General features: G+C 43.4%; 1 protein-coding gene across 1 annotated transcript in view; it reads right to left on the bottom strand.

Moving 5' to 3' along the window:
• Positions 1-11,664, bottom strand: part of hlcs (holocarboxylase synthetase (biotin-(proprionyl-CoA-carboxylase (ATP-hydrolysing)) ligase)) — a 373,652-nt gene that overhangs the window by 46,235 nt on the left and 315,753 nt on the right. The window contains exon 9 of the mRNA XM_034177490.1: positions 8,120-8,234. Coding sequence (XP_034033381.1) covers positions 8,120-8,234 — 115 coding nt within the window. The remainder of the gene's footprint in view (positions 1-8,119; positions 8,235-11,664) is intronic.

Raw genomic sequence — 11,664 nt, 5'->3', positions numbered from 1 at the left:
AGCTCATTTGAAATGGACAGACACAAAGTGGAAAAGTGTGCTGTGATCTGATGAGTCCACATTTCAAATTGTTTTTGTAAATCATGGACGTTGTGTCCTCTGGACAAAAGAGGAAAAATCCATCCAGATTGTTACCAGCACAAAGTTCAAAAGCCAGCATCTGTGATGGTATGGGGGCGTGTTAATGCCCATGATATGGGCAACTTACACATCTGTTATGGCACCATCAATGCTGAAGGTACATCCAGGTTTTGGAGCAACACATGCTGCCATCCAAGCAATGTTTTTTAGGGACGTCCCTGCTTATTTCAGCAAGACCAATGCCAAGCCACATTCTGCGGATGTTACAGCAGTGTGGCTTCTTAGTCAGGGTTTGCCTTTTAGAATAAATAGTTGTGTGCCTTAAGGCACCAAAATCTGAAAGGTTTGGTGGCCCCTCAGAAAAGTTCGGTACCGAATCCTACCGCCTACGCAGCTAGTGGCAAAAGCAGCACAAAATTTTGATAGAAAAGGATGCAAATTGTGCATTCTGGTGATATCTGGGGCAGATTTGGGTGAAATTATGGAAGAACAAAAACGAAAGCGATCCGCCCACGCAGTTAGCTCCCAACAAGCCTTTAATAACACACCAAAGGTGACGATTCGGGCCTCGCCCTTCATCAGACAGGATGAAATTATGGAAGGAATTTTTGTGTTTTTGGAGTAATATTTTCTGAAATTTCGAAATTTTCTAACCTTGTCAGAAGCTGAGATGACTCCATGCCAATATGCAAAGGCAGATTGGCATGGGGTCATCTCCAGCTGCCAATGTTTTTATAAACATCCAGCCCATTAACAATCATGGCTGCCATGAGTGTTGATTACACTTGTTGTTGATTACAGAAAATCTATTAGCAGTCATCATGGTCATCTGCCATTCTCTGCAGCACTTCAAGGTGTTCTTCCTCAGAATCAGAATTAAGCTCAGAATCTAAGGCAGCTCTTCCCTCAAAAACTCTGTCATAATTGTGTTTATAAACCAGTCACCATTTGCTTTTATTATACATCTGTGTAGTAATAAATAAAATAATCTTCATGGATGATTTGCTCACGCGCACCGTAGAGAAATATAAAAAAATCTCCGCTGGCTGCTGTTCGCTCTTCCCTCAAAAACGCTCCAATTGATTATGGGTATAATAAATTGCAGCATTACAAACAGAGGAGAAGAACATTTTTTGATGACGTTTTTGTATGTGTCGGTCTCAAAGTCAAATTCTGTGCAAATTTTGTCCAAATTTGATAGATTCTGTACAGTTATGAAATAAAAAAGGTGGATTCCAGTCGGGAATGCAAGTCTAAAGAGTTGTGTGCCCGCCCCCAAAGTAGGGTGCCACAGGTTCCCGGGTAACCGCTAAAATCGAACCCTGTTCTTAGTAAAAGAGTGCGGGTACTAGACTGGCCTGCCTTCAGTCCAGACCTGTCGCCCACTGAAAATGTGTGGCGCATTATGAAGCACAAAATACGACAACGGAGACCCCGGACTGTTGAACAACCTGAAGTCGTACATCAAGCAAGAATGGACAAGAATTCCATCTACAAAGCTTCAACAAATAGTGTCCACAGTTCCCAACCCTTATTGAGTGTGTTAGAAGGAAGGTGATGTAACACAGTGGTAAACAACCACTGTCCCAGCTTTTTTTGGAAACATGTTGCAGGCATCCATTTCAAATGAGCAAATATTTGCACAAAAACAAAGTTTATCAGTTTGAACATTAAATATCTTGTCTGTGTGGTTTATTAATGTCACCTACATTCAGTTTTACAGTGACACTAAAACTACTTCTGATATCCAAAAGTAATCAAAAATGGGATTAGTTCAAAATAAGGGTTCACAGATTTATACTTTTACCAGTTGGTCACTTTCAAAGAGGTGAGCCTGCGTAGCTCTGATATCTGGACTACAAGTCTGTCCCAGCTGTCTGATGTCTTGGTGGCTTCCCTCACTGGTCTCCTTTAGTCAGTCTAATTGTTGCTGTTGTCTGTCTTTTGTTGACCTGGATGCTCAGGGTTCCTACAGAGCATCCACAACAGATCCGCATTGAATTTGGCATAAGTTTGATGCCGGATGACCTTCCTGACACAGCTCAACCTCTACATGGAGAACACACAGACAGGCCCTGATCTTACTCCTGCTGGTGCTCCTCAGGACTGACTGTGTTCACTACAGCTGTCTGACGGAAGTCGATGCACCCGGAGCTGCAGACTGACTTCCCACGTGTTTGAATGTCTTGATTTATTAACAGTGAGAAAATAAGTATTTGAACACCCTGCGATTTGCAGGTTCTCCCACTTAGAAATCATGGAGGGGTCTGAAATTTTCATCTTAGGTGCATGTCCACTGTGAGAGACATAATCTAAAAAAAAAAAAACATCTGGAAATCACAATGTATGATTTTTTAATAATTTATTTGTATGTTACTGCTGCAAATAAGTATTGAAACACCTGTGAAAATCAATGTTAATATTTGGTACAGTAGCCTTTGTTTGCAATTACAGAGGTCAAAAGTTTCCTGTAGTTTTTTCACCAGGTTTTCACACACTGCAGCAGGGATTTTGGTCCACTCCTCCATACATATCTTCTCTAGATCTTTCAGGTTTGGAGTTTCAGCTCCCTCCAAAGATTTTCTATTGAGTTCAGGTTCTGGAGACTGGCCAGGCCACTCCAGAACCTTGATATGCTTCTTACAGAGCCCCTCCTTAGTTGCCCTGGCTGTGTGTTTGGGGTCACTGTCATGCTGGAAGACCCAGTCATGACCCATCTTCAGTGCTCTTACTGAGGGAAGGAGGTTGTTTGCCAAAATCTCGCAATACATGACCAAATCCATCCTCCCTTCAATACGGCGCAGTTGTCCTGTCCCCTCTGTAGAAGAGCACCCCCAGAGTATGATGTTTCCACCCCCATGCTTCACGGTTGGGATGGTTTTCTTGGGTTGTTCTCATCCTCTAAGTGGAGTTGATTCCAAAAAGTGAGTTCAAAATGAGTTCAAACAGGTGCCATTAATACAGGTAAAGAGTGCAGAATAAGAGGGCTTCTTAAAGAAAAATTAACAGGTCTGTGAGAGACAGAATTCTTGCTGGTTGGCAGGTGTTCAAATACTTATTTGCAGCAGTAACATACAAATAAATTATTAAAAAAATTATACATTGTGATTTCCAGATTTTATTTTTTTTTTAGATTATGTCTCTCACAGTGGACATGGACCTAAGATGAAAATTTCAGACCCCTCCATGATTTCTAAGTGGGAGAACTTGCAAAATCGCAGGGTGTTTAAATACTTATTTTCCTCACTGTATGTACCTCGAGATGTTCATGCATCCACCCCTGAGGTTTAAAAAAGAAAATCAACCCAGACTGGTTTTGTGGTGAGGAGGTGGGACCGGAAGAAAAGGCCTAAGGCCCGAAGCCACCAAAGGAGTCTGAAAATTTGAAGTTCAGCCTGTTCTGAGATGCACTCTAATGATCACATCCAGTCTGATTTCTGATCAACAGAAAGTCTGAACTGATACCAGACATGATAAAAATGAAACATTATTAGGTGGATTATAATGATATTTGCACAGTGTCGCTGAGCACACGGAAGCCAAATAATTACCAAATATACTGTTTGGAAAATGGGCCATGTGATGGAATCTTTGATAAAAAAGGAATAACACATGATTTAAAACCCATTATATAATTGGCTGAGTGGATCTTTGTCATTCAATTGGTGCATTGTGTGTCACGTGACAAGGATTATACGTCCCATTTGTGTTGCGTTCCATTTACCATGCAAATTTGGTTCTATACGATTAGTACCACTGCACACTGCAACCACTGCCCACGCACACACAAATGGGGGCTGCCTTTAGCTAAATATGGCGGAGTTTATTTTGCTGACGGACGACAATTTGAAGAAGCTGCAAATTGTTTTAATGCACAGAAAAAATAAACCAAATCCACTACAATGTAAGCCATCTGGACACACGAAGCGCTATGATGAAAATTCTGAGGTGATTTTTCACTGAACTGAAGTCTTTTTTTTTTTTTGGAAGCACACAAAGTCAGTGCACGGTATCACGGACTACATCCTCAGGATTATTTTTGAGCTATCTAACTGTTTTTCAGAGTTGACTGAGAATAGGTTTGGAATCCTATTTAAAGTTCGTGTTGGACTTTTAAGCACCAGTGATGCACCAAACTGTAAGTCCCTTTTCTGTTGCTTCTATTCTTCTATTTTTGCTGTTATATAAAACAAATAATGAATGTTTTTACATTCTTTCAATGGAATGAATATTTAATTCACTGAAACATGTTCCATTCAACTTGGCTTCGTCTTGTTGAATGGAACATGTTTCACTGAATTAAATATTCATACCACTGAACTCAAACATTCATTAATTGTATATTAGTGCATGCTTTTTCCAATTTTATGATTTAAAAATCATTTTCAAAAATAATAAAAAATATTTTGGTGTCATTTTAGACTTAATTACCAAAAAAAAAAAAAAAATAAAAAAAAAATTAATGACTTCTTATTGCCCTCTGCAGTAACTTCATGGTCCACCAGGGAACCACAGCCCATACTTTGGAAATTACAGAGTAACACTACTGTTTGATTTCACTCCAACTGTGGTGAAATCTCACAAAAAAAGCGTGACTTTCCAAATGCTTATGGACCTTCTGCAAATGAAAAACGTGCAGAGCTGAGCACATGCATGTGAGCATGGCACAGATTTCACACTGGTGTTGTTAAAATGCTGCTCTGCTGTTGAGAATAATGTTCCACTGAGTAAAGTCTGGATTCTGTGCCATTCTGCTGCACATGCATGTGATTATTTTCACTGAGCGGTGCATTTGTGCGGCGCTCAGGCCTGTTGCCAGGCTGTTTTTATCAGCCTCCCACAGTCACAGGCAGCACTCACTCGCTCCTCACACACAGAAACATGGTGAATCTGTCCTTTGAATAACTCTTATTCATGTCTCAACACAGCTAATAACTCTTTACAGAGTTAAGACGTGCTGGATGTGTGTCAGGCTTTTTGCCGATGACAGGACTGTCTACGCTGAATGAGAAGAGGGGGAGCCTGCCATGCATGGCTTACCTGTGAAGCCATCTTTTGTAATACTTGGGCAGGATGGCGTTGGCGCCGCACTGCTGGAAGGTGGCGATTAGGCTGTCCAGAGTGCTGACAGCTCTGGCAATGAGCAGGGGCGGAGCTGAGCGGCTGCAGGCTGCAGCCATGCTGTATGTTGTACTGCTGGATCAGGTCGTTGATGCACACCGTCGGGTTGCTGTTACTCACATTGACGCCACAGCCTGCGACAGAACATCAACAAACATCATGTCGTGAATGAACAAATGAACAAATGGTGCAACCTTATCCAGCCATGGCGAGCAGAAGAAGAAGAAGAAGAAGAAGAAGAGTTTCTTATTTAACGTGGGTAGTCGACAAAAGCACAAAGCTTATTTCCAGAAGGGCTCACGGAACTACGAGGCCGTGGAGTGTGGATTCTGTGAGGGTGGACTTTGTTACCTACGAGGCCGTGGAGTGTGGATCCTGTGAGGGTGGACTTTGTTACCCACGAGGAAATGTGCTTTTGTAAAATATGTCATTTTTTTCATTTGTATAAAAAAAGAAAGAAATTTTCAAGATCCCGCTAGACAGTGCCTAAGCGCACACGTGATGACATCACAACTCTATCCGGTTAGGAAGACAAGGTTTCTTTCAATAACAAGAACTGTCAAAAAACTTTCACGTGTGTTGGAGTTGTGAGGTGACAGGAATCACCTTTTGAATGGTTGAATAACGATATCAGTCGCACAAAGAAATCAAATAATAGTGAAAACATGTTCAGTGCAGTGTTATAACAGATCAATCAGTCGCTCCTTGAGGCGTCATGACATCTGATCGGTTAGCGGTTCGGTGCGGTGTCAGAATAGATCAATCAGTCGCTCCGTGAGGCGTCATAACATCTGATCGGTTAGCGGCTCGGTGCAGTGTCATAACAGATCAATCAGTCGCTCCTTGAGGCGTCATGACGTGATCGGTTAGCGGCTCGGTGCGGTGTCATAACAGATCAATCAGTCGCTCCTTGAGGCGTCATAACATCCGATCGGTCAGCGGCTCGGTGCGGTGTCATACCAGATCAATCAGTTGCTCCGTGAGGTGTCATGACATCCGATCAGTCAGCGGCTCGGTGCAGTGTCATAACAGATCAATCAGTTGCTCCGTGAGGTGTCATGACATCCGATCAGTCAGCGGCTCGGTGCGGTGTCATACCAGATCAATCAGTCGCTCCGTGAGGCGTCATGACATCTGATCAGTCAGCGGCTCGGGGCGGTGTCATAACAGATCAATCAGTTGCTCCGTGAGGTGTCATGACATCCGATCGGTTAGCGGCTCGGTGCGGTGTCAGAATAGATCAATCAGTCGCTCCGTGAGGCGTCATAACATCCGATCGGTTAGCGGTTCGGTGCGGTCTTACAACAGATCAATCAGTCACTCCGTGAGGCGTCATAACATCCGATCGGTTAGAGGCTCGGTGCGGTGTCATAACAGGTCAATCAGTCGCTCCGTGAGGCGTCATAACATCCGATCGGTCAGCGGCTCGGTGCGGTGTCATACCAGATCAATCAGTTGCTCCGTGAGGCGTCATGACATCCGATCGGTCAGCGGCTCGGTGCGGTGTCATAACAGATCAATCAGTTGCTCCGTGAGGTGTCATGACATCCGATCAGTTAGCGGCTCGGTGCGGTGTCATAACAGATCAATCAGTCACTCCTTGAGGTGTCATGACATCCGATTTGTCAGCGGCTCGGTGCGGTGTCATACCAGATCAATTAGTCGCTCCGTGAGGCGTCATAACATCCGATCGGTTAGCGGCTCGGTGCGGTGTTAGAACAGATCAATCAGTCGCTCCGTGAGGCGTCATAACATCAAGCCTGGTTCACATGACAAGATAATTAGGCCGATATCGGACCTGATCTTCCCCTTCCGACAATCTTAAGGACGCCCCGACAATCGTGATGACTCTAAATATAATCTTATCAGATATTCCTGCCGTGTGTGGTGTGTTAAGAAGGACGTGAGGAGCTAAATGTGACATGCAGCCAATCAGAAAGCGAGGTGTTTGACCTGGGAATGTTTGTGTGTGAAATCTGTTTGTGTGTGTTGTTTTTCCCGTGTGGCTGACACACACTGTACAACTAAACCTGTCAGATCAATGATTTGTTTGTATCTCCACGTGTGGGGTCTCTCAAGTTTTGGAAACCTACAGGTAAATTTAAAGTCCTGCGGTTGACAACACTGTGATATAACTGGTCAACAGTAGATCGCAGTGTTCTATACATTTTGACACCGGTTATATCACACGGCCTGAATCACAATTTCGGCTTTTGGAAAAGCAACCTGACCTTCTTCTGGCATTTTTACATAAAACAAACACAATAACAACGTCTATAAACCCAGAGAATATATTCACGAGAGTTTTAGGCACAATATACAAAGAGTTTAATGCTGTTGTCCGCGTGGAGCCTGATCAGACCATCTCAAATGCATTTCTGCTGTCGTGAACTTTTACCCATAATGCACTGGGCACACACCATGTCCACACTAAAACCTTCAAAATTAGTGCATTACTTTAAAACTAAAAACATATATCTGATATTTTCACTTTATAAAACTTCAGACGTGACGTTAATTTAAATAACTTGTCTGAAATTAGTTTTGTTAAAATTTTAACCAGAAGTTAAAACTCTATGCCTCCTCTGGATGACTTAGGTGATATTGCCAGAAATACGTTTTTTTCTTTTCTATGACCAATTCTCCTTTGCCTGCAGAGGATAGAGCGGTCTCTTCTGGAACCAGCTCTTCTCTGTTTGTAGAGGACCTCGCATCTACTACAAAAAACTACGTCTGCAAAAATGTTAGCGGACTAAAAATTATCGGACCAAAACTTATCGTAAGATAATTGGTCCGATGATGGTTTTCAAAGTTATCTGAAAAGTTAATCCAATAATGAAAACATTATCTTCGATATTAGCGTTTAGCTGATTAGCGGAACTGTGCCCACCACTGCTGTGAGGGTGAAATTTGTTACCTATGAGGACGTGGAGTGTGGATCCTGTGAGGGTCGATGTCAGCAGAACGCCACCAAGCTTCATCAGGTTCCCATAGTAGATGTCATTGGGCCACTTCAGCCTGAGGTCTATGTCCTGAACAGAGGAGGGTGATAAGAAAACCTTTTGTTGGATCACTCAACTCTTTGAACTCAACTCAAGACTTTTAAAACACTGAACCTCCTCCCCGGCAGCTCAACATGTGTAATGATATTACAGAACGCCATGGAAGGTGGGATTTATGAGATCAGCGCAAAATGAAGGGGAGACTTCTTGGTTTTTGGATCAGAGAAGAGATCACAGAGATCAGAGATTAAATTTTGGCAGTAAGCCACATGTGTTTCACAAGGTTTTTTCTGTATTATGGTAAAAGTATCCAAAGAACCAGCCGTATGACATCACAACGTTCTTCAATTCCCCCCACTTTAATACTGCTGAAGATTAGCATGTGTCACGTGGAAGATGAACACCATGTTGTTCATTGATGTTCATTGGTGTATTGAAGGAGGGAAATACAAACTGTTCATGACCTCCTCTGACAGTGAGTGGAGGCAATAATGGCATCTGGTGGGCACTGTTTCTTCCAGTTGACATCTGTTTGGCTTTCAAATGTGTTCAGGCCAAACTCCTCCTCTCTGTTTCTTAAATTTCTTCCTATTTATTTTTTATTTTTTCGGCTGTTCCTGTTAGGGGTCGCCACAGCAGATCAATCGTTTCCATCTCACCCTGTCCTCTGTATCTTCCTCTGTCTCACCAACCACCTACATGGCCTCCCTCAGCACATCCATAAACCTCCTCTTTGTCCTCCCTCTTCTCCTGCCTGGTGGCTCCATCCTCAGCATCCTTCTCCCTATATACCCTGGGTCCCTCTTCTGCACATGTCCAAACCATCTCAATCTCGCCTCTCTGAGTTTGTTTCCAAACCGTCCCACCTGAGCTGTCCCTCTGATATGTTCATTCCTAATCCTGTTCATCCTTGTCACTCTCAAAAAGAATCACATCTTCAGCTCTGCCTCCTGTCTTTTTGTTAGTGCCACCATCTCTAAGCTGTCCAACATAGCTGGTCTCACTACTGTCTTGTAAACTTTCTCCTTCACTCTTGCTGATATTCTTCGGTCACAAATCACTCCTGCCACCTTTCTCCATCCACTCCACCCTGCCTGCACTCTCTTCTTCTCCTCTCTACCACACTCTCCATTACTTTGAACAGTTGACCCCAAGTATTTAAACTCATCTACTTTCGCCACTTCTACTCCTTGTAACTGCACTGTTCCACTGGGCTCCCTCTCATTCACACACATGTACTCAGTCTTGCTTCTACTGACTTTCATTCCCCTGCTCTCCAGAGCATATCTCCACCTCTCCAGGCTAGACTCAACCTGCTCTCTACTCTCACTATAAATCGCAATGTCAACTGCAACGTTCACAGTCCATGGAGACATCTGTCTGATCTCATCAGTCAACCTGTCCATCACCACTGCAAAGAAGAAAGGACTCAGAGCTGATCCTTGGTGTAATCCCACCTCCACCTTGAATGAGTCTGTCATTTCGACTGTGCAGCTCACCGCTGTCGCACTGTCCTTGTACATGTCCTGCACCACCTTCACATACTTCCTCATACAATACCACAGCTCTATTCTTGGCACCCTGTCATATTCTTCCAAATATTTAAAGTGAAAAACCTTGTAGTGATGTTCGAGCCCACACAATGTTTGCTCAAGCTGTTCTTCTGGAGGCGTTGCCACCAAGACAGGATACCTTGTCATTCCATATCAAGAGGGCACACTATCAAGCAGCTGCATGGATCCAGGCAAATCAACAAAGACCTGCACTCCCTCCACCAGAAAGTTTGGGTTGGCGAACTGAGAAAGATGCTCTTTTGCCAGTTCACTTCCCTTCCCTCTGTGCCACAGACTGTCATCAGTCTTGTGAGATGTGGCTGCACCACACAGTGTCAAAGGAAAAATTTATTATTTATACTTACTTATTTGAATAAAATGAAAACAAATCTTGTTTCAATAACCTATATCTATTAATTAATTGTTCAAATGACATAAGTTCATCCTCTAAAAACAGATCATTGAGCAATTTGATATTCTTAGTAAACTGTGAATAAAAAACAGAATCTAAAGAGCCTGGGGGAAAAGCTGGATTATTTATTATTGGAGTAAACCTAGAGGTGATATTCGCTCTTCCCTCCAGACGACGCACAAGTCGCCAGGCATTTAAGGTACTACATGTTACAGGGTTTGGGCAACGGGCTTTAATTTCCTTAAACTTATCAAAAAACAATAAGTCCCTGAGACTGCAGTGTGACAATGTTGCCTCAATATCCATCCAAATTGAAGCTCTCCCCTTAACCCAATCATTTATAAACCTTAACCTTAAATGGACAGACAGTTGGTATATTTTAATGTTAGGCAGATCCAAACCCTCCTTTGATCTGGGTAAATACAGCACAGTCATCTTTAACCTGGGTCTCCACTTATTCCAAATAAAAGAACTGAGCCAACCATTTATATCCTTCACCTCCTTTTTGGAGAATAAAACTGGCATCATTTGAATAGGATACAATAACCCGGGCAGCACATTCATTTTAACCAGGGCTATGCGACCTAGCCAAGAGACCGGAAAAGACATTCAACATTCCAAGTCCTGCTTAATTAAAAAAAAATAAAGGTAGAAAGTTAGCTCTATATAATTGGTCAAAAGATGGTGCAATAAAAATCCCCAAATACTTGAACCCGTTAGGAGACCATTGTTGAAAGAGAACCAAAGGGCATAGCCCCTGATTTAGCCAAATTAATCTTGTAAGCAGAAAATCTACTAAATCTGTCAACCACATCAATAAGACCTGGTATAGATGTTTCAGAAGTGCAGGGGTGGTGGCCAAGTGGTTAATGCAGTTGGTTTCAATTCGGAAGGTTTTGGGTTCAAATCCCACCCCTGCCACATTTCTCCATGTAATGTGGAGTTGCGTCAGGAAGGGCATCCGGCGTAAAACCTGTGCCAAATCAACATGCAGATCCACCTTGGATTTGCTGTGGTGACCCTGAGTGCAAACAAGGGAGCAGCCGAAGGGACTTACTTATAGATGTTTCAGAAGTGCAGAACCTTACCATATGACATGGACCACTCTGGCATGCCAGGAGCCACACGGGTGATTGCATGCAACTTGATGGAAAGGGGTCCAGAATGCAGAGCCCCAGGAGAAACCAGAAGAAAAACGACAGTAGATGTCCAGGGGCCAGGAAAGGCACCCACCAGGGCCACCAGGGTACCCTGACAAACCAGACAGGGGAACGGCTCAGGCGGAGCCAGAACGAACCCCCCAGACCGCCCTTCACAGAAGTGCAGGAAACAACCCCACACACAAGGGGAAGCACATAGGGTGCCTACAAAAGAGGGCACCCCAGAACCCCACCACATGGGCCATGTCCCCCAAGGGAAGAGTGAGCAGTGGCGGGGATGAGGGGCCAAGGAAACAGCACGTCCAAATCCAAACCTGGGCAGGAACCACTAAGCC

Source organism: Thalassophryne amazonica, chromosome 9 (assembly GCF_902500255.1).
Source record: "Thalassophryne amazonica chromosome 9, fThaAma1.1, whole genome shotgun sequence".
In the NCBI taxonomy this organism is placed as follows: domain Eukaryota; kingdom Metazoa; phylum Chordata; class Actinopteri; order Batrachoidiformes; family Batrachoididae; genus Thalassophryne; species Thalassophryne amazonica.
This window is presented reverse-complemented; position numbering and strand designations above follow the sequence as displayed.